Source organism: Parambassis ranga, chromosome 19 (genome assembly GCF_900634625.1).
Source record: "Parambassis ranga chromosome 19, fParRan2.1, whole genome shotgun sequence".
NCBI lineage: Eukaryota > Metazoa > Chordata > Actinopteri > Ambassidae > Parambassis > Parambassis ranga.
In genome coordinates this window covers 12,320,826-12,342,475 of record NC_041039.1, presented here as the reverse complement: position 1 = coordinate 12,342,475, position 21,650 = coordinate 12,320,826, and the positions used below count along the sequence as shown (strand labels likewise).

General features: G+C 43.5%; 1 protein-coding gene and 2 non-coding genes across 7 annotated transcripts; 1 reads left to right on the top strand and 2 right to left on the bottom strand.

Annotated features, from left to right (window-relative positions):
* Nucleotides 1-91: 91 nt before the first annotated feature.
* On the top strand, nucleotides 92-21,491 carry rhbdf1b (rhomboid 5 homolog 1b (Drosophila)). 5 transcript variants are annotated; one of them, XM_028429993.1, is made up of 20 exons: nucleotides 92-317; nucleotides 10,616-10,763; nucleotides 10,859-10,992; nucleotides 11,294-11,440; nucleotides 14,610-14,844; nucleotides 15,388-15,594; nucleotides 16,254-16,376; nucleotides 16,540-16,682; nucleotides 16,773-17,027; nucleotides 17,104-17,215; nucleotides 17,329-17,403; nucleotides 17,507-17,668; nucleotides 17,776-17,876; nucleotides 17,975-18,038; nucleotides 18,235-18,329; nucleotides 18,448-18,523; nucleotides 18,774-18,874; nucleotides 19,000-19,153; nucleotides 19,252-19,475; nucleotides 19,552-21,491. In XM_028429993.1, exons 2-20 carry the CDS (start codon nucleotides 10,644-10,646, stop codon nucleotides 19,745-19,747), a joined length of 2,724 nt encoding a protein of 907 aa, XP_028285794.1. In that variant the 5' UTR covers nucleotides 92-317; nucleotides 10,616-10,643; the 3' UTR covers nucleotides 19,748-21,491. The 5 variants fall into 5 exon arrangements, with proteins under 5 accessions (XP_028285794.1, XP_028285795.1, XP_028285796.1 ...); XM_028429994.1 differs by lacking the exon at nucleotides 11,294-11,440; XM_028429995.1 differs by lacking the exon at nucleotides 15,388-15,594.
* trnai-uau (transfer RNA isoleucine (anticodon UAU)) lies at nucleotides 18,555-18,648 on the bottom strand. The gene is made up of 2 exons: nucleotides 18,611-18,648; nucleotides 18,555-18,590 (listed from the first exon to the last, which is right to left on the bottom strand). It is a non-coding gene; the product is annotated as a tRNA-Ile (tRNA).
* Nucleotides 20,409-20,502, bottom strand: trnai-uau (transfer RNA isoleucine (anticodon UAU)). The gene is made up of 2 exons: nucleotides 20,465-20,502; nucleotides 20,409-20,444 (listed from the first exon to the last, which is right to left on the bottom strand). It is a non-coding gene; the product is annotated as a tRNA-Ile (tRNA).
* Nucleotides 21,492-21,650: the final 159 nt, after the last annotated feature.

Here is a 21,650-nt window from a genome sequence, read left to right as displayed (position 1 = left end):
TGCCCCCTGTCATCCAGCGGCGGCAGCAGCAGCAGCAGCAGTTTAGCAGCTGCACGAAGCAGCAGCGGGCGGCAGCGTGGGTGGACCGCCGGGTAAGAGACGCCAGTCAGACTGAAACCCTGAGCCGGTGTAGCGGCCAGGAAGCTCCAGTGAGGTGGACACGGAATTTTTTTTAACGCTCTGCCGCTTGGTAGAGAAACTACTCTCCCCCCGCGGAAGCGTAATGAACAGGGACAACTTATGAAGTGACCGGCGGTAACGTTTCACCGGTGGAGCTGTACGGTGCCGTGCTGGGCTGCAGCAACCTCAGGTTGAAGGTAAGCGGGATGAAAACACACCGTGAAGCTCTTGTTTGCACGGCGGTGAGCATCGAGCAGTTATTATTATGTGCAGGTGTGCAGTTGCTGCAGGGGTCTCTGGGTGGGGTCCCACTGGTGACACTGCCTGCTTTGCATTAACACCACCTCTGGAGATGGTGCTACTCTGAGGAGGCTTGAAGGTGTGTGTGTGTGTGTGTGCGTGTGTGTGTGTGTGTGTGTGAGGTGTTATATACCTTGTATTGCACTGGCTAAACTCCCTCTGTATCTTTTACTCCAAAATGCTCTAGTAAATCAAGCCAGTGTCGCTCACACACACACACACACACACACACACACACACTCAGACTGGCTCACAAGTTTCAGGAGTGATAAATCGATTTCAAAGTGCTGCAGGCTCCACTGCTGCTCAGATGAAGGGGACCATTTTCAGATGCTGGCTGCACAGAAATCCCACAGGGACAATTAAACTGCTGACCCGTGTCATCAAGGATTTGTTTTGCCTTCCTGTTAGGAAAGAAGGTAGAAGGAAGCAGACTTCTGGGCCAGATGGCAGGAGCACACACACACACACCTGGAGCAACTGTGCAGATTTCCTACTGAGGGGATACCGGATTAGTGGCCAGGGTTTGAACCTATGACCTCAGTTGTGAGACGGAGACATTGTGGAGTTAATGGAGTGTGGCAGAAAGAATTAAGTTCTCAGCGACATGCACATCTCTCTGCCTCTGACTCAATCATTGTACTTGTGTATGACCAAAATGTGACCTCAATTTTCATAAATAAAAAAAAAAATCTAATTTCACTGAGCAACAAGTGAAGGTGTTTCGTTTAGCCAACTGAACAGGAAGTTGCCAGCATCCTGGAAGTGTGAGCCATCACTCCGCCTGCACAAGTGTAAATATGGTGCACGGTGGCATTTTACAGGTGCTGTGTATCTTTTATCTAACCTCACTTGAGGTTAGCACCATGAATGAGAGCATGTTTAAACAGGCTGGAACAAGCTAAAAGTGGCAGCGACAATAGCAGATTTATTTTTCCCGGGTCGCTGCTCTCAGAAGTGAAATGCACCTCCATGTTTATACTGAGCACGATACCGGGTGCATCAGGGTGGGAAACTGGTTTGGTGTTTTTTATGGGAGCCCTGCAGCCTTTTTTTTTTTTACAATGCATTTTTATGGCAGTTTGCCCGTGAGTGGATCCTCTCCAATGCCTACAAGCTGTGCTGTTTGTCTTTCATGTGTTTTATGCCACTACTTGTCACCGGGCAACTAGTTCTTTCATGCAGGAAAACGCCAAACAAGAAATATGCAGAGAATTTTGATGGATGTTTCTGACTACAGAAACAATATAACCCACATCCTAAGTGATGCAGGCACTGCTGCTATTTTCACAGATGTCTTCTTCTTGTTTCATACCTGATGACCTGACGATGAGTTGGTTTCTGTGGTTATGTTTCGACGCTCTGGTGCACTAAATTCATTCTTACTTGACAGCGATGTCTTTATAACAATTGCGCCGCTGTCACCACAACAGTTTTCTGCTCATCCACAAAAGATTAGCAGAGTCAGGGAGGTCATCCCTGCGTCACACGTTTTCTGACAGGACAGGTAACGGTTGCAGTAATAGAGTCTGCCGTGCAGCTTGTTTTCAGCGCGTTGTCCCCTCTGTGAAAGACCAAATGATCAAGATTTGAGCTGATCCCTGGCGATCTGGAAGGGGATTTCTCTAATCCTCTTTTTCTGTCTCAGCGTCATGCTCGTTCTTGTTTTTTTTTATTTATTATCCCACACTGCTGAAAACCAGAACGGTTTTACCAGATGCAACTGTGCTGCCAGAGCACTCATGCATATTCATAGGTGACAATATAAAGCAAGTTCATACACGCAGGCTATTTTTACTTCACACAGAGAAATTACAGGAATCATATCAGTCATTTTTCTACAGTATGTGCCACATTATGATTAATCACTGCATGCAGTAAGTGGTGTAGTTCTCCCTTTCATCCATGACTGTAATATATCATATACATGGTTTCTGATGGGAAAATATGTAAAAGTGGTGCATTATAATTTTCCTTTATGTTGCATGAAAAAAATCCTCAGTGGGAAGAGATCATGTTTATCTTGAACATGAAGGCTGGATGAATAGAAAACTGTGTCATAAAGGAATTTTAATCTGGCCATTATGTGGCTTATACTTTTCTCCAAATGCTTCGACAATGTCCGTTGGATGACAATGGCGTCCCCGGGCCAGACTTCTCTGTGAAGATCCTGAATAACTCCTCTAAATATTCTTTTCAGAGCTAATTCTCTATTCCCCACTATCTTACCCCAATGTGGCATCTGTGGGCAATTACCATTAACTTTTCATACAAGGCCAGCCAACAGAGGAAGCTGTTGTATTGGCGCTCACAGCAAGGATTTGTTGGCTGCGTAGAGGGACGGCAGGAAGGAGGGATGGTGGGAGGGATGGATGGCTGCTGAGGAGGCCTATTCATTTCTCCAGGCGAGGCCACACTTGACTAGACACTTATTGTGATGGTGACCTTCCTGTCACCATGCAGCTAACACAAAACAGCTTCATATGAGGGTCAGCTGAGTTTCTTTATTGCCCGTCTTGCCCGTCAACCCTTCATTCTGGCTCTCTTTCCATGTATGTTGCTCATTATACAGAGACAGTTACAGCCACTTGCAGACTTACATTTAGTTATAGCCATTATTTGGAACAGAATATAGACTTTACACTTACCTTTCTGTCAGTAGAAGTGCTGTAAACTGAAGCCTCGGGCAGCTCTTCATACAAGGATTGATTGTATTGGCTAGAATTAGAGTTAACATGCAGTGCTGGTTGGATTTGCCTTATATAAATCAGTGGACTACATTGTTTCTAACACCCTGTTCACACTGAGGAAATCAATCCGTGCTAGAGCAGGATTCGGGCCATATCTGGATATATCCTCATAGTTTTTTTGTGTGTGAACACTGCGAATCCAGCTGTATCCAGCTTATTTCAATCCACCTCCACCTGGATCTAGCTGGATTGGCTCAAATGTGGCTCAGGTCTGAACGCAAATGCAGCTAGCAAATCCAGCTAGCGACGTGCTACTTCTGGTTAGCGATGTGATAATTACGCACGGCGCATGCGCACACGCGGTCCTACCGTGGACTGAACGGACTCTGTATACTACGAGGCGCCACCTAGTGGTTTGGAGGACTACAAAAAAGCCGGATTAAGCTGGATTGAGTGTGGACACATGTATGATAGCCAGATGTGAAAATAGGTCTGAACGTATCCAGTTTAAAGACTATCCAGATACAATAATTGTACAAATGTGGTCAGCATGTGGACAACATTCAAGTGCATAATTTAGTAAATAAACATGACATATTTGAACTTCTGCCTTCTAACCTCTTCCTGGATGTTATGAGAGTTTGGTAGCGCGTTCAGCATTGGATACAGCCTTTCCTGTGTAAATAATATCCCACTTAACTGCGTCCAGACTCTTTGAAGTCCATTAAACTCCATTTAATTACAGAGACCAAACTCTGGTGTCTTATCTGTTTGCACCTCTGACACACTTAAATTACAGAACCTCTTAAATCCCCTCAGGGCATTAGAAACGTAATGGCTCTTTGCCCTCAGTTACTTAATGCAGACAGTAAAGAACAAATTGCCAAGTGAAATTACCGTAGCCAAAAAAAATCATTTTAATTGCATTCCTTTTTATTCAAGCCATGCTCGGCCGTCTCCAGTCCTATACCTGGCACAGGAGCTGAAAACCCATTCTGTTCTTTCCAGTGGCACAGTGTGGCTGTAAAATATGCAATGAGGTGTTGGAACATATGAAGGGATGAATGACAACACTGCCTGTTTCTAAAGGGACTTTTTTTCCATCAAGTAGTTTCTTTTGAATTCCAGGCTGTGTGTTGCTGTTTAAGCAGACAAATAGTTCATTAACTAATGTGAGCTAAGGTTTTGTTGACGTGTTTTTATTGTATGTATATTTTTCCTGTACATAGGTAAGTGTAATCCCGCTGGGATTACTTCAGTTTCCTTTTTAGACAATGCTTTCTGGTGTTAGTGCGAACTTTTCTCCTCTGCACCAAGCTTCACCGCCATTTTTTTCAGCTACCAGGTGTTGATTCTGACATAATAAGACATTAAAGCATTTTTCAGCACATTATTTTTTGGGTCACTGAGTTAAAACCCAAGCAGTCATTTTGCTGAAATGACACACAATTGTTTAGAAGGATAAAATGATCATTATGTCAAAGGTCTTCATTTATTTTGCTTGTTATGCTTTGAAAAAGCGCCTAAATTGCTTCAAAGTCTTCTCTACTTTCAACATAAGTCTGGATAGACATCAATAGAAGCTGCTCGATTCTGCTTAGGCACAGCAGGTAGCAAAAAAAGCCCCAAAGCCACAGTGCAAATGTCACACTTTGTCTGCTGAGTGTACCAACGACAGTCTGCAAACCACCATCAACTAAACAGTGATGCATCGTTATGTTTAGATCTATATTCTGCTGCTACAGGGATCATATCGTTCAAAGCAATAAATAAATACAGCTGTTATAAACAAAACTGCATGACAAGGAAAATGTAGATATGCTGTTCGTAATGTCTTTCCTATAAAAGTGAAGGATTTGATGGCAACGCAAACCTATGACTCACAGGCAGACTCAGGTAAACTAATGCAGATGTTTGGCATAGCAGACAGACACAAGCACAGAATTAACAGACATGTGTATGCAAAGTGGTGTCATATGTTGTGAGGTAGATGCCTGTGTCTGATTCTGAAAGACAATGAGTCTGTTCCATGCCTCTCTTCCTTCCACACATGTTTATTCTCTGCTTTCAGCTGTGGATTTTCCTGCTCTTTGACATTGACTCTACTCTGTCTGCACTTTCAATCCTTTCATCTTCTCCCAACATGACATAAAGTCCCCCCCCCTCCATATATTGTATTTTCTTCTTCCCTCTGCCTGTAATATTTTTTGAGTTTTTACTTCATAACTTTGTGTCGACATGTGACATATTTAGATCCTATCAACATGAATTGCCTCGAACATTTCTGCAAATAATCACTCTTTGCTTCTTCCTGTGTTATGGTGCAGACTGCTTCATCAGAAATGTGTGGGTGTGAAGTGAAGTGGTTGCAGGTTGGTGTGTGAATGTACTGCCTGTGCTGCTCACAAGACAGCTTCCCCAGAGGGCCGTATGTCAACCTACAGTAGGAAACACTAGATAGCAGTAGTCTGGTCCAATCCTTTAATCTTTAAATGGCTTTCATAGAAGACCCTTTTCACCCTGAAACTGTTGCATTATGAAAAACCAGTATTTTAACTTGTTTGCTTTTGCTCTGAGTTGACCTCTGACCTGCTCTGATGGTCTGTGCTTAAGCAGCATTTTATACCAGTCCCTTAACTATTAAAGGCACAGTTTACCTCTCAGTATACTATGTTTGCATTATTAATCTGTCTGTCTTGTTTTCTTGATTTGTTTTGTGGCCTAAGACAGAAGATTAAAAAAAAGTGTTTCAGCTGCTGTGTTTTCTTAAGCATCATTTAGCGAAAGCTTAATATTTTATACTGTATATATACCGGTAGTTCTTTTCCTTATTCATTATTTACTGGCAACCCTTTTAAAGGGACCCTGAATGTTCTATTACTGTATGTCCTAAACAAAACATAGCAGCCCAAGTGAGACCTTCCATGAGATAAACTCAACACTACATCACCCTAGAAAATGCAAAGAATAAAAAAATTGGGACAGGTGCATGAGCTGGTGTGTAGAAGAGGATTTGACGACCTGCTTGACGTCAATCCGCCACGGTTCTCACACGCTATCGCTCTGCAGCATGAGGCGTCAGTGATTGAGCACAGAGCTTATCTTTGTGCACTTCTACTCTTTGGTAAGAAAGACATCTGTAATTCATGCAAACACTAGTAACTGCATAGTAGTAAGATTGTACACTTGCCCTGAATGTGAAGTTTTGTCAAATGGCCTACATTTATCATTTAAACATGAATATACCTTTACATTTTCTGTAAACTGTGATTAAAAACTACATTCAGGCTCTGTAACTTATCCTGCCGGCTATGCCAACAGATCACATTTGAGTTTGCAGGGCTGTGTTTTTATAGCACAGAGGGAGATTAGTTTTCAGAACAGGGTGAGGGCACTGGTTTTCTACTAAAAATCATTTTTTTTAAGCTCTCGAGAGTTTCTTCACTGGCAGATGGTTTGCAGATTACTTTGTAAATGTTCATCGTTTTCAGTGGAGTGAATGAGAAAACCAAGCATCACTGTGAAGTGGGTAGGAGATACTGAAGGCTTCAAAGGGCCTTTTTGGGACAGGAGGTGCAACAGTTTGGGGGTAAAATATGATCCCAACTCAGAGGATCACAAAAAATAGAAACATATACAAAGCTGTAAGTCAGCTTGTCTCCTGTGTTTTGTGTAATTTCAAGAACTGACAGTGACATAGTTAAACATACAGTAGCTTTTTGTGGCTTCCTGTGTGTGTGTGTGTTGAAGGGAGTTTTTGGGTGGGATACCCGCCCCTGTGCACCGATGTGAGTCGAGGTGTAGCAGCAAAGTGGCTGATGGACTAATGAATGGCTCAGTGTGGTGTAATCTGCAGTAACAAGATGAAAGACAGATGACTTGTGACCCCCTTTGTGAGTCTGGTTGTAGGTTTTGGATCGGATATAGAGGCCTATAGAAAGGAGTCCATGCATATACGTGTAGCAACAAATATACCTTAACTAGAAATAGATTTTTTTTCTTTGTCTTAAATGATTCTTTAAGAGTTGATAAATCTACATGGTAACAATGCTGCACTGCAGGGATGAGCTTCTGTCGTAGTCCTCACAAATCCCATCTGAAAGAGGATGATGTTGTGGAGTCAGGAAGAGTTTGAGGGGGTCAAGAAGGATGAACTGTTAAGAGATAAATACTCCTGTTAATGCCATTCATCATTTATTGCTCATACTCCCCTGCTTCTGTTGTGGCAGATGTTATATCATTTATCAGTGTTTGTTTGTTTGTATAGATACAGTAGCAGCAGATTACAGAAATACACACATACACACATTTGCAGACCTGAAAGGAAATGACCTACTGTGTTATGACTCTAACATCTGGCACAGATTAGAGCATAGAGCCTTAGTGTTTGTTTGTGTGTGTATGTAAAAGCACACATAACTCACTGTTAATCTATGTGACCTACTCATGCTTTGTTACATCAGAAACAACAAAAAAATGATTATTAGAAGATTCAGAAACAGGATTTTTATAGTAAAAAAACTGTCTGGTCTGGAGTGCAATCCCAAAATTAGAAGATTTAAATATATTTGTACCTTCTCAATTAGTGAGATTTTGAGTGTATTTCCCACTAAAGTATACACACCGCAGGGCCAGGCCAGCACTACAGTTCAAGTTCAGTCCTGATCTGCTGCTGAGTCCCCAACCAATTCACATGGAGATAGACTGAACATTGTCAGTTTGTGTGTCCAGAAATATGTATTTTATTTCAGATTCATCTGGCTTTACTGGACAGAGCCTGCACAAATAAAGGCAGTTTACTCATTCTGTTCTGAAAAGTAAACAAGCTTCAGGCAGATCAATCCATAAAATCTGCACTGAAACAGTCGACCTAACAATTTTATTGGTTTTGGTTTCGGTCAAAGTAAAGTCATTTTGTTGTTAAGGCAAGGCCACACAATGCAAATGTATTTAAATAAAATGGAATTGCTATGATTTGCGGGTTTGCTTCAGGGGACGACGTACAGGCACAGAGATTTCTTGTGTCAGGCTGTCTTGACAGCACTGACCTTTGAGGTGAAGAAAAATGAAGGAAACACTCCTTTGTCTGAGTAAAAACTGTTACACAAGTCAGCAATGGCTATAGCAGATGGTTCCATCTAAACATATTTGTTCTATCCTGCAATAACCTCTAAACAATATTCTGGGAATACATTAAATGTTAAACAGCAGAATAAATAAGACTCTTGAAGATGTTTACAGAAAAATGCAAAGCAGAAATTAGAACAGGAAGAGAGAGGGGCAGCAGAAAAGACTTGAGGTTTTTGGGCTGCTTATCTTGAGGATCTATTGAATATTAAAGGCTTATTGACATGCAGTCGCAGCGGGTTTTCATGCCACAATGGCTGGTTGTCTCAGGGAGCAGTGTCAGGACAAGTCTTGCTTTGGTGCCCAAACGGATGCCTTTCTTTTATTCTGTCTCGGCACGTCAGGAGCTGTCACCCTATAGAGGATCCGACTGTGGCACTGTTCCGCTTCAGTCCCTTATAGACACAACAGCAGAAGCTCATATTTCATTGGAGAGCTTTGAACATGTACAGGACAATGTTTGTAACACCTAGTAAATTTGAAACATCAGTCGCATCAGTTCCTGCGGAAGACACCATGGCATAGCTCCATCCAATCAGGGGTCATATGAGCCTCAGAGGCTGAACAGCAGGGCGATGTCATGTGGCATACAGCACAGGGATTACAGCCCCTAATCTGCCTGTCATGAAAACCCAGCCAGAGAGAGAGAGAAACAGAGAGATAATGATCACAGAAATACAAATGGCGGATGTCAAAACCAGGATGAAAAAAGAGGCGATTGATTTTGGTCCACATGGAGAAACCTGACAGGAGGGGCTAAAGCGAGAGCTGTCATGTGAGTGTGTACGCACTGTTAACAGAGTTGTTGTGCATGTTTGTTTTTTTTTGTTTTTTTTTTAAAGTGTTTTAAAGTGTAACTGAGAGTATATGTCAAAACACACACACACACTGAGTATCACCACTTCAGAATAAGCAAAGGATGTGGTTATGGATTGTTCTAGTGGAGGCTTCTATTTGCAGGGCTGTGTTTATCCTCTCTGACCGTAAGAGAACGCTCAGGCTTCCACATGTGACCGCAGAGAGACCAAAACACAGACACAGGCAGCTGAGAGACAAAAGAAAACCACCTTTACATTTGACTTTGTCATTAAATATCGTCTTGTGTTGTTGCACAGTGTATGTATGTGTGCATTTTATGCTGATTTCTGGTGAGTCTCAGGTTGCCACCACTATACCACAAATTAACATTTGTATGATTGATCTTTAATCTGAAAAACATTTCTATAATGAGAACAAAATGATCCAGAATCTCATTGTTAAAGAAGAGAATCGCAACCTCACGCTGTACACTCTATACATATAGAAGGTGGATACACCAGAAAATGTTATGATGCTATTTTAGTTCAAAACAGACTGATTGTACTTGACAAGTGTGGATGTGTGGATGTGTGTGTGCATCAACTTTGGAAGCACACCCCAGAATTCTTCCAGCTGCTGGCGTCGACTGATCTTTCAGCTCGTTAGACTCTGCCAGAATTCTGAGCACCGGCTCCAGCACGGCCTACGATGGAGCAGATTATTGTTCGACTAATGGCTTTATGGCAGGAGAGGGGAGCCTGTAATTTCACTCACAGCCGTGAATCATGGAATGATTCACAGCTGAGATCTACAGGAGCTCCTCGTTGGTGGTCGCTCATTATGACTCCATTATGAGTCCCATGCAGATGTCTTATTATCTATTAATGGCCCCCTCACTTGTGCTAAATGACTTACTCTTGGCTTGCATGACAAAAGTTTAGAAGTGTGTGTAAATTATACTTAAACTCAAAGCAGGAAGAGAGTAGGACATGGCTTTCACTTTCCTTTCTGTTTGCTCTCTTTACCTTAAATGTGTTAGGAGCAGCAAATACTAGCAGCATTTCTGTCCCACATCATGCATGTGTGCATGTGTATGTAAAGGTTAGTGCCATCTAGTGGTGATGAAGCACAGCTGCATCAATTACCTTTCAAATCACTGCTACATTGGCTGCTCACAATCAGTCATTATGCAGTACTTATAAAGCAGAGTGGTGCTGATGTTGTTGGAGCATGAAGCTTAAAGCACCAGGACCAGACTGTGCCTAACAGTAAAGAAAAAGATCAAACTAAAAGCAGTTTTTGGCTACATAAAAAAACCTTATTTACATTTTTGTATGCCAGATTAACAACAAACGTCCACACCACTCTGCTGAAGTTATTAGGAGATGACTCAGACTTTAACAGTTTGTTCAGTGCAGCATTTCTGTCTGAGCCAGAGGGATTACTGTTTTACTGATTTTATGTCCACTGTCTGTAATTATGTTACAAAGTTGGTCATTTTTTGGGTTTGGGGTGGTTTGCAGCCACGTGTCTGTCAAATGGCCTACAAACCCACTTCCTTCTTTGCCTGTGTTGTCCAGCTGGCAGGCGTAGGGGGAGGTACCGAGCATGGATGAGCCGGGCAGCAGGGCCAGCAGCCTGCAGAGGAAGAAGCCACCGTGGCTCAATTTGGACATCCCAACCATCCAGCTGACGGCAGACGACACGCCACACAACACTCAAATACAGGTGATGCAAGTGTCTAAAGATCTGTCAGCACTGTAGTGTAGTGCATTTCAATGACATACATGACTGTCTCACCTGTGTGTGTGTGTGTGATGCAGCCAGTGAAGCGCCTGCGCAGTGTCAGCATGCCGGGGGAAAACACGCAGACCTGCATCGCCGCCTTGGAAACTTCCAACAACTACCTCAGACCTCCTCTGGAGAGACTGCCATCCATCACACAGTCCATCAAGAGGTTAGACACACTCATTCATCAAAGGCTGTCTTCTCTGCTGATCTTCTCCAGCTGCTAAATTCCCATGACTTCTGAATGTGTACTCACTAATTCTGATTATTCTCCTGTACTACTAAATCCTCAACAAAACTAATAAGATCCGTAGCTTCTTTTCTGATTAATCTTTCTCTGTTTTTCTCTCTTGTCCTCCCTTTTCTTCTCTTTTAATTTTTACTTTTTCTGTTTTTCCCCACTGCCTCCCTGCCAAACTTCTGTTCCGATGTGTGTGTGTATGTGTGTGTATGTGTGTGTATGTGTGTAGTGAGAAAAGGGTGCGCTTTGAGCGCGTCAACACAGTTCCCCCAAAGGGACAGAGGGGCCCCAGGAGGGTGTCAACCACCCGAAGACGATCCTGCATCCCCAAAATACTGACCAGGCGGCGTTCATCTATACCTAAACAGATCATCAGGTACAGGAGAGGTGGAGGTGGAGGAGGGGGAGGTGGTGTCAGCTCTTTGATTATTGCTTTAAATGAAAGTGATAGGCGGTTTCTATTATCCACAACACATCAAAGACTGACAACAATAATTTCTCCCCCCTTGGTGTCTGTATCAACTGCACATTTACTCCATTGCTCTTCCCTGTGGCCACAGCTGCGATGCTTTTGTCTGTAACACATGGAGAATGCACATCAGCGGCGTATCAGTGTCGGTCCAGGTGGCACACACAACCGCACGGTTTGAGGCAGGAAAAGTAACACAATTACTCACACAGACTACGTATGTATGCCTCTGGCCACATCAAAGCAGCTCCTAAAACAGCATAAAATTGAATGTAAATGTTCGAAAGTGGAACCAGCACTAAAACCTGCAGACCCTCTCTTCAAAGGGAGAGTTCCTAACGTCTTAACTTTATCATGTAGAGGTTTATTTGCTGTGTACGCAGGGGAGAGGCAGAGTTAATGCTTTTTGATATTTGCCAGGGAATTATTGGAATTGAAAGAGAGTTTAGGAGGTTAGCTGAGGCACCTCCTCCTCCTTGAAAGAGTTCACGAAGGCAGGGTAAATCTTTACTATTTAAACAAAGCATGTGTTTGTATGAGTGTGTTCTGGGAGGACATCCTGATGTTTGTAATTGTGGAGTAATTTTTCATGTTAAGGAGCTCTCGTTCTGACAGAAGAGGTCACTGATTTAAATAATAATTGATCTCTCAGTCAGACATAATGATAGGTGTTTAAACTGCATTTCACAAGCTCACTTGGATTTCTTTTCAACCACTGACACGAATATTAGGACTGCACAGCAAGGCGGGGTTCAAACTGAGCTAGTGGTATACCAATGTGTGTGTGTGTGTGCATACAGTGTGTGTCATGTTCAGGCATGTCCCTCTGCCCTCCCTACATCTCTCCTCCTGCCTAAAGTGCACAAGGATCTTTCTTCCTTCTAATCTCCCGTTTCCTGTGGAGTGCTGGTATGTTAGAGGCAGAACTGGTGTTTACACACACACTCCTGCACAAGAAGGCAAAGCGACATAAAGAGAGGGAGAGAGAGAGAGAGGAGTTCATTGATAGTGATCGCTGAGGCTCTGGATGGGGGGTGGCGGCGGTGGTGGGGGCGATATTCAGTCTGACAAGGACCAGAGCTGCTGTCTTCTTTGACCAGCAGGTCACATCTTTTTAAATGAAGGAGAGATACTGGGAGGACTGCCAGCTGCTGACACATTCACACACTCTCTCACACATACAGTCATATGGAAACTTGTGTTGTCATTATAAGACCCTCCCGCTTGCCGTGTCTTCAAAGAGCCGGTCCAGCTGGGAGAAAACTGGAAGTCAGAGCTCTTCTTCTTCTTCTTCTTTTTTTTTGGAGTGAGGAGATCAGCACCAGCTTTCTTCTAACCTTTGATTATCCAGGAGCTCACTGAGCAGGACAGGGATGTTTAACAGAGTCTGGACATGTGTTGATCCTCCTCTTTTTATGTAACGGAGAGGTTACCGCTGGCCTGGATATCAGGAAATCCCCTTATGGAACTTTGTATGTGTGATCTCCCGAGGATCAGTGTGCATGCAGCAGATCAGGGTTTAATACGATTCAGGTGGCAGACAGGGACAGTGGGATAGCTGTGGTGCCGATGGGGGCAACTAGGCTTCTTATTCCCCACCCCTATCAGGTATGACCCAGACCCTGAACCCCTCCTGGAGCTCTCTGGACAGGTAAGTTTGAGTTAATAATAAACGAGACCCATCTTCAGACAGTGGGCGGATATGTTAAGTTGTGTGTTTAACTTTTGTATGATTACTAGCATCTCTGTTAACACAGTATATTCACTGTATAACTAATGGGGTCAAATTAATTCACATTAATAATCTTGCTCTTCTTCCTAAAGTTTAATTCATTTGATTTAAACTCTCTCTGCCAGCAACAGGAGAGAGAAAATGTGGTTCCTACACAAGTATATGTATTGTCCGTGTGGGAGCTTCCCAAAGGGATTAATAAAGTATATTCTATTCTATTCTATTACAGAATAATAACCTACCCTCTTTATGAGGTAAATTCATTTACAAAAAAAAGTGTATTTTTTGTAACTGTGTAGTTAGATTGTGTTCTTGTGTTCAGCCCTACCTGCAGGATATGAAGGCTAATTCATGTGCTTTAGTGTGTATGTGTGTGTGCTTGTTTTGTCCTGTTGTCGAACAGTCTGTGCTGTTTTAATTACTTAATTTTGTGTGGGTGAACATGACATGCATAGACAAATAACTTAAAAAAAACAAACGTCAGCTTACCTGTAATAGTACACCTCTATGTAGAGTGTGTATGCATCAGCATTAACATAACATATTAGGGGTTTAATGACAATCTTAACCATTAGAGAAGTGAGCACCTCCTCTCCCTGTTATTTTTGTCACTGTTTACATCTCCCCCTCTCCTTCATAAGAGGCTCGGTTTGAATCTTTTTACAAACCTGTGTCCTCCCTCTGAAAACAATCAGGGCTGCGCCAGCCCCCCCCCCCCCCCCCCCCCCCCCCCCCCGACGCCCCCTCAACCCTGCCCCTGTGCAGCCTTAAAAGGCTTCCCCAGCTGGCGTGTTTCTCGATGATGAGCACCCAGTGTTTATTACCGAACGTCCTGCTCTCCAAACAGTTATTCCCAAGCGTGGCCTCCCCCTCTTGGGTGGGTGGGTTAAAATCTCTTCTTGGATAGAGAGACTTTGAATGCACATTTATTGAGCTTAAATATAATGCATACACAGTCATGTCAGGTGACCTTCTGTGGGAGTATAGGCCAACATCTGGTTGTTTTTTTCCAGTGACAAAACAAGTTGTGTAAGGAAATGAGACAGTGAGTGTTTGTTATGCACGCTCATTAAGGGGGGGGGGGGGCAGTGTCCACGCAATCAAACAAGCACACAGAGAGACAGAGATAAACATCTAAGAGGGGACTCTAATAGACTGTTTAATCAGCTGACCTATAGCTGTGCAAGTCGTGGCCTTATCTTCATCCAGAACTGTGGCAGCAGTTTAAAAGGGTTTAACGTTATTGTTATCGTTATCGTTATTGGTACATTTTCTCAAATACATTCCTCATCTAATAGTTCAAACAAACATTCTGAGTCTCTTCCCCTCTCTCTCACTCCTCAGGGGTACGGCTGACTGGTTTGGAGTGAGCAAGGACACCGACAGCACCCAGCGATGGAGGAGGAAGAGCCTGCAGCACTGCAGCCATCTATACGGGGGTCTGAAGGTGCAGGTGATGAGGGAGATGGAGCTGCACAGCCAGGACAATCTCTCCCTGGCTAGCACTGAGACCCCTCCTCCCCTCTACCTCCCACCCCACCACTCCCACCTCAGTCACCACCACTATGGCATGCAGAGGGTAGGCCAGCGCCAGGGGCAAGTTAGAGGGATGAAGAACTAGCTGGGATAAGCACACACCTTTTGCTCTGTCACAGTTTTTCTTTCTCCCTCTTTCACTTTTTTATCTAATGCATGGAGCTCGCTTACCTCTCTGCCTTATTTACCATCTTGCCTGGGGTTAGATTGATGTATTTTAAGACTTACAGACGATATGTTAATGTTTAATGTCAAAACAATAATCCTCCCTTGAAAGCCTCACTACTCCAACTAGCCTTGACTGCCTGAAAGTAGCCTGAAAGTAGCCTGAAATGCAGCAGTTTTAATATGAGCATGCAAATGCATGAAAACTCATGAAGCATCACTGGCTCATAGTAAAAACCCAGTAACATCTTTAACCTGATGCATCAGTCTAACCCTAGTGTAGCTGTAGTGTTTAGTGCACCCCTGCTGTTCACTGCTGTTTCCTTATGTGTGTGTGGCTACACAACTGAGCAAGAAGGGGGTAAAAAGCTGATGTGAAACATCACATGCGTGCTCTACATGTGTCTGTGTGTGTGTGCAGATCGTCGATCCCTTAGCTCGGGGTCGTGCCTTCCGCATGGTGGAAGAGGTAGACGGCTTCAGCGTCCCGCAAACTCCCATCACGCCCGGCACTGCGTCCCTCTGCTCATTTTCCAGCTCCCGCTCTGCCCTGAACCGGCTGCCACGGCGACGCAAGCGGGAATCTGTTGCAGTCATGAGTCTCAAGGCAGCAGCAGCATTAATGAAGGTGTTTATTATGTTACAGGAGACTTTATTTTGAAAAAAAAAAGAAAAGCTTTGCAAACTTTGCTTCAAATTCTGGACATGCAGAAAGCAAATTTTAAAACTTTTAAGCTTCTGCCGGCCCAGATTTCCATGCAGTTTTAATTTATTGTCTCTTGTTCATTAGAATCCACTATAACTGTTCTTTATTACATGTTTTTAAATGATGTATTATTTCATTTTTGTAGAGAGATTATAGTAAAACTACATGCAGCCATGTTATGTAAAAAATGAGATCAGCTTGTCTCATTGAGGATTAAAGTAAATATGTTACAGTAGAGTACAACTCTGCTCTCACACACATACTGTTTGCAAAGGAATGTGTTGCTGTATCTGTGTGTGTGTGGTGGGGTGGGGTGGGGGTTATTGGTGGAGTTTCACCAGCAGATGGTACATGATAATGCTCAGCTATCTGCTGGATTGCGGTCAGAATATCCCAGAAGAGCAGAGCTAATCCAGCCATTGATGCTATGTAAACATCAGACACCATCAGGAAGTAGTATGTATTAAACATAAAGCATGGCCTCATGGTGTTTATGTATGAAAATGTAATACATGTAGCTTTTTCCTTTGGCCTGTCTGTGGTGATAATAATGATGTAAATTCTGCGATTGCGTGTGTTAGGGCCGGACATTAGGTGAAAGCACACCTGGGCGATGTCGCAGACGGAGTTTTATACCTCCTAGCTTCTATGATGAGGACACTGTGGATTTCCCGGATGATCTAGACACGTCCTTCTTCACTAGAGTGAGTGATCAGTGCTGCGTAGCACTATTATTAGTATTACTACTACTACTATTACTCCACAACCTGCACGCATACAAAAGGTGTTTTTTACTACAAAGCCTCCCTTATTTCTGCTTCTCTGAGAATTTCTGAATTCTAAATTACTCTCTTCTCATCTGTGCAGGATGGCCTGCAGGACGAGTTGTCCAGCTACGCCGATGAGGTGTTTGAGTCTCCATCCGAGGCTGCCATCAAACAGCTGGATGAGGGTGAGCTTACAGGAAGCGCACTGGATAAGAATGAGCTGGAGAGGAGTCATCTCATGCTGTGAGTCTATATTTGTACCATATTAACAATATATGAAAGTAGATATCAGGAAGCACTGTAGTATAATATGCCTATCTTTCCCTGTTCCAGGCCTTTAGAGCGAGGATGGCGGAAGGCGAAAGATGGCTCACTGGTGCAACCTAAAGTGCGTCTCAAACAGGAGGTGGTGAGCATCAACACTCATCAGCAGCGGGGACAGAGAATCGTGGTTCCAGTGAAGAAGCTGTTTGCACGAGAGAAGAGGCCGTATGGTCTGGGCATGGTCGGTCGTCTCACCAACCGGACATACCGCAAACGCATTGACAGCTATGTTAAGAGGCAGATTGAAGACATGGATGATCACAGGTATGTTGTCTGACATACAGCATTCAGTAAACATCCTAATAAGCAAGGGGTAAAATCGCTCTCCTTTCTTCTCCAGACCTTTTTTTACATACTGGATCACATGTGTCCATTTGCTCATTACCATTCTGGCTGTCACTATCTATGGCATTGCCCCTGTGGGCTTCTCCCAGCATGAAACTGTAGACTCTGTAAGTAGACGCATACTCTTTATAATGCTTTCTAAAGGTTGATTTTATATGAGCGAGTCACTGATTCACTGACCATCCACAGACACATTGAGTTATGTTATTCTTGTTTTTAGGTGTTGAGAAACAAAGGAGTTTATGAAAATGTTAAGTTTGTGCAACAACAAAACTTCTGGGTGGGACCAAGCTCTGTAAGTGTATTCAGTCTTCTACAGGGTTCATGTTTTGCATGATCGTTTGCAGTACTATGGGAGCAGTCCATGTTAATGTATGGTTATCCTGCCTGTACTGCAGGAGGCGCTAATTCACCTCGGAGCCAAGTTTTCCCCGTGCATGCGTCAAGACGAAGAGATCCACAAACTGATCCAGGAAAAAAGAGAGAAAGAGAGAGAATCCGGCTGCTGTGTGAGGAACGATCGCTCCGGCTGCCTGCAGACTTTACAAGAGGAGTGTTCGGTCAGTGAAAACAAACGAGTGGCAAGAAATAATCTGACAACTGATCACCTGAGGAAATCTCATTTCTGGCTGTCTGTCTGTCTGTCTGTCTGTCTGTGTGTCTTCAGAGTACCCTGGCAGTGTGGGTGAAGTGGCCTCAGCACCCCAGTGCTCCACATTTGAATGGTAAACTCCGTCAGTATGGTGCAGTCTGCCATCAGGACCCCAGGTAACACATTACTGCTGACTAAGATAACCACCGACTGATGGAAGATTTTGACTCAGGGTGTGTTTTTTTTTTTACATATATTTTTTGTATTTTTGCAGAATTTGCCTGGAGCCAGCCTCGGTTTCACCTCACGAGTGGCCGGACGACATCACCCAGTGGCCAGTGAGTATATATATATACAGAGGTTTTTGACATAATGATCCAGGACGCTGGATCATTTGGTGTGCTGCTTGCTGGCTTGTGGGGCTCAAACTTTGAAACCTCAGTGACAATATCACTATATTTAATATCAGTGCATTAGAATCACCTGTCACTGTTTTTAAAGAAAGTGGTTCCCAACCCTTTTTCTGATCTGTAGGTTTGTACAAGATACAACACAGGGAATCACACCAACCTTCCTCACATAGACTGCACCATCACTGGCAGGCCCTGCTGCATCGGAACCAAAGGAAGGCAAGAACTACACTCACTGTTTTCATGCTTAATTGGAATTATATATAAAGTAACATACAATACAAAGTTTTTTATGGGGTTAAAGCTCTTGTTGAAAACTAATCATCTCATGTTTTAGGTGTGAAATCACCTCGAGAGAATATTGTGACTTCATGCATGGTTACTTCCATGAGGAGGCCACTCTCTGCTCACAGGTAGGACAAACAGCATACATTAAAATGGCACTGCTCCAGGTGAGGCTCGAACTCACAACCTCGGCATTGCTCTGCAGGTCACTGTCTTATAAGTACCACGCGCTGACCGATTGCGCCACTGGAGCTTGTGAAGTGCTGTGAATTCAAAGGACTTTGGAGTCTAATCAGCACTGGCGTGTTCCTACCACAAGGTGGCAGTGGAGTTATACTGAGTTTTTTTCCCCACTGTTTTGCTTTCTCTCTTACGCAGGTGGCTTGTATGGATGATGTGTGTGGTTTGCTGCCTTTTCTCAACCCAGAGATCCCAGATCAGTTCTCCCGGCTGTGGCTGTCTCTCTTTCTTCATGCTGGGTGACTGAACCTTTCTTTGTCTTTTGTAGTTAGTTAGTTAAAGACTAGCCTCAGAAAAATAGATTACCTTAAAAATTGGAATTGATTTAAACATACCTTGCTGGTGGTCTGGTCCGTGTGTGCAGGATCCTGCACTGCCTGGTTTCAGTGTTGTTCCAGATGACGGTGCTGAGGGACCTTGAGAAGCTGGCTGGCTGGCTGAGAATCTCCATCATCTACATGCTCAGTGGCATCACTGGGAACTTGGCCTCCGCCATCTTCCTGCCCTACAGAGCAGAGGTAAACACTGAGTGGATTCTAAACTAATTGAGTAAATGATATAATGAAAATACTGATTTCCATCTTTGTGTTCTTGTTTTTAATACCTTGTGTTTCAGGTGGGTCCGGCTGGCAGCCAGTTCGGCATCCTGGCCTGTCTGTTCGTGGAGCTGTTTCAGAGCTGGCAGATCCTCGAGCGGCCATGGCGGGCGTTTGCTAAGCTGCTTGCCATCTCAGTTTTCTTCTTCTCCTTTGGTCTGCTTCCTTGGATTGACAACTTTGCCCATATATGTGGTTTTGTGTCAGGATTCTTTCTCTCTTTTGCCTTCCTGCCATACATCAGGTAAACAAAGAAAACAGATACTCGATACTACTGTGGATATGCAGAGACGATTGTAACTGTGCGTTTGCTTCCACAGCTTCGGGCAGTCTGATACGTACCGGAAGCGCCTCCAGATCTGCATGTTCCTGCTCATCTTCCTGGGTCTGCTCTCCGCCCTGGCAGTCCTCTTTTACGTCTACCCTGTGAAGTGCGACTGGTGCGAGTACCTCACCTGCATCCCTATCACGGACAAGTTCTGCGAGAAGTACGACCTAAACGCTCACCTCCTGTGAACACCAGCCAGCTGGACTGCTCCTGCACTGATCTCAGACAGTCAGTGACCCGAGGAATAACAGACAGTATTTAGGGATTTACAGCATGGACTGAAATATCTGCATGCACAAGAACAAGAGGAATGATTGATTTATGTGTGACGGATCATTAGCTGGGCTAATCAATGATCGGTCACACTGGAGGACGGTTACAAAGGCACTTCCTACTGTAGCACTTACCTCTCTGCTGTTTCTGTCTAGTGGCTAAAAGGAACTTTTTCCACCTGACACAGCTGCGTTAGAGGACAGGGGGACTTTACTTTTCTACTTTTTATACTCATGTTTGAACTGTTTTGTCCTTTTACTGGATAGAGTTAAAACTTGCCACGAAATGCGACGTTAAAATGCTTAAATGTGCCTTACTGAAAACATTTGTCATTTTGTGCCATGTATATGTTAGCAGCTTCTTCTGTAGAATCTGATTTCCTGATAAAATTATGTCAGATATGTTTTTACTTCAGTATCAGCTGGCTGAATTATGGTTGGCACTCCGGAAAACTTTCCACCACAGCTCTTTTAACCACCTGTACAGGAAGTTGATCTGCTGTGTGTGTGTGTTTTAACATTATTATTAAATGTGGTGGCGTTTTAGCTACCTGACTACAAACAAAAACCCTGTTCGTGCTCCAGGTGAGGCTCGAACTCACAACCTCGGCATTGCTCTGCAGATCACTGTCTTATAAGTAGCGCGCGCTGACCGATTGCGCCACTGGAGCACATGTGTGATGTGAAGAGTTTATGAATTTTGTGGACTGATGCTTGCAGTTTCTGAAAGATGTCTGCCAGCTAACACTACATAAAGTCTCCTTAAAGTGTCCTCAAATGAACAACAACTGTCATACTTGTGTTGCCTCTAGGTGGCAACCCAAGACCAATAAGCTACCACCTGGCACAAAGGTGCAACACGACTGCTGCTTGGAGCACAAAGCTTGGATTATGGCAACATTGTTGTGATGTTCTTTGGGATTTGGAAGTCATTAATTCAAGAAGAAGGTTTATTAGCGTGCAGAACTCTTATTGGTGCCCCCAGTGCTCACACACACACACACAATGACATTTGCATGTGCACACACACACACGGGACACACATGACTGCCCTGGCATTCATTAAATCTTGTCAGTAATTGAGTCTAAACAAGTGTGTACTTATGTTAGAGAGGAGCTGAGAGGCTGAACAGCACAAACACAGACGACACTGATCTACATATAGAAGACAAAAGAAGCTCGATTTATACACGTTGATTTGTGTCTACCTTCCTAAATGATATCAAAATACAGCTACTGATAGATAGCTGTGTAAGCATGGAGAAACAAAACGTGATTTCATTTGAAAATGATGCAGTGTTACCCTTTCTTTCCTATGGTACACTTACACAGTGAAGCAGAGAGAGTGAGAGAGCGATGGAGACCTTTGCTATAGCTGGCTGATGTGATTGAATATCAAACAATTTGACATTTGGCTCATCAGGTTATGTAAGGCCGGCAGGAATTAGTCTCCAACTTTTTGCTGTGACCTTTCCAGGTTTTGTCATTCGTGTGTGTGCAGAAGGACCTGAAGCATGTACAGTTGATGAAGTAACAATGCTAAAAGAAAAAAGGACTGAAAACATTGCAGTAGGTATGAAGCAAAGGATAGTGACTCATTAGCTTAGCTTTGCTTAGCTTAGCAAAAGAAACAGAAATGAAGAGTTAGGTTTGTTCACATTTTAATATGGAGGTCTTTTGCATTTGATGATGCCCTCAAGTGGCCATTTGAGGAACTGCAGATGTAAATAACAAATCAGATTATATTTTGATTAAAAGAAAAAGATAAAAACTGAATACATGTTCCAAAAATCAAACGGTAAAAGGAAAGTGAGCCTAC

Bases quoted from the DNA above. Each gene is read 5' to 3' on its own strand.
- rhbdf1b (XM_028429993.1), top strand. From the start codon at position 10,644: ATGGATGAGCCGGGCAGCAGGGCCAGCAGCCTGCAGAGGAAGAAGCCA. The intron at 17,028-17,103 runs GTATGTTGTCTG...TTTCTTCTCCAG, and splicing joins GAAGACATGGATGATCACAG to ACCTTTTTTTACATACTGGA. The intron at 17,216-17,328 runs GTAAGTAGACGC...TCTTGTTTTTAG, and splicing joins AGCATGAAACTGTAGACTCT to GTGTTGAGAAACAAAGGAGT.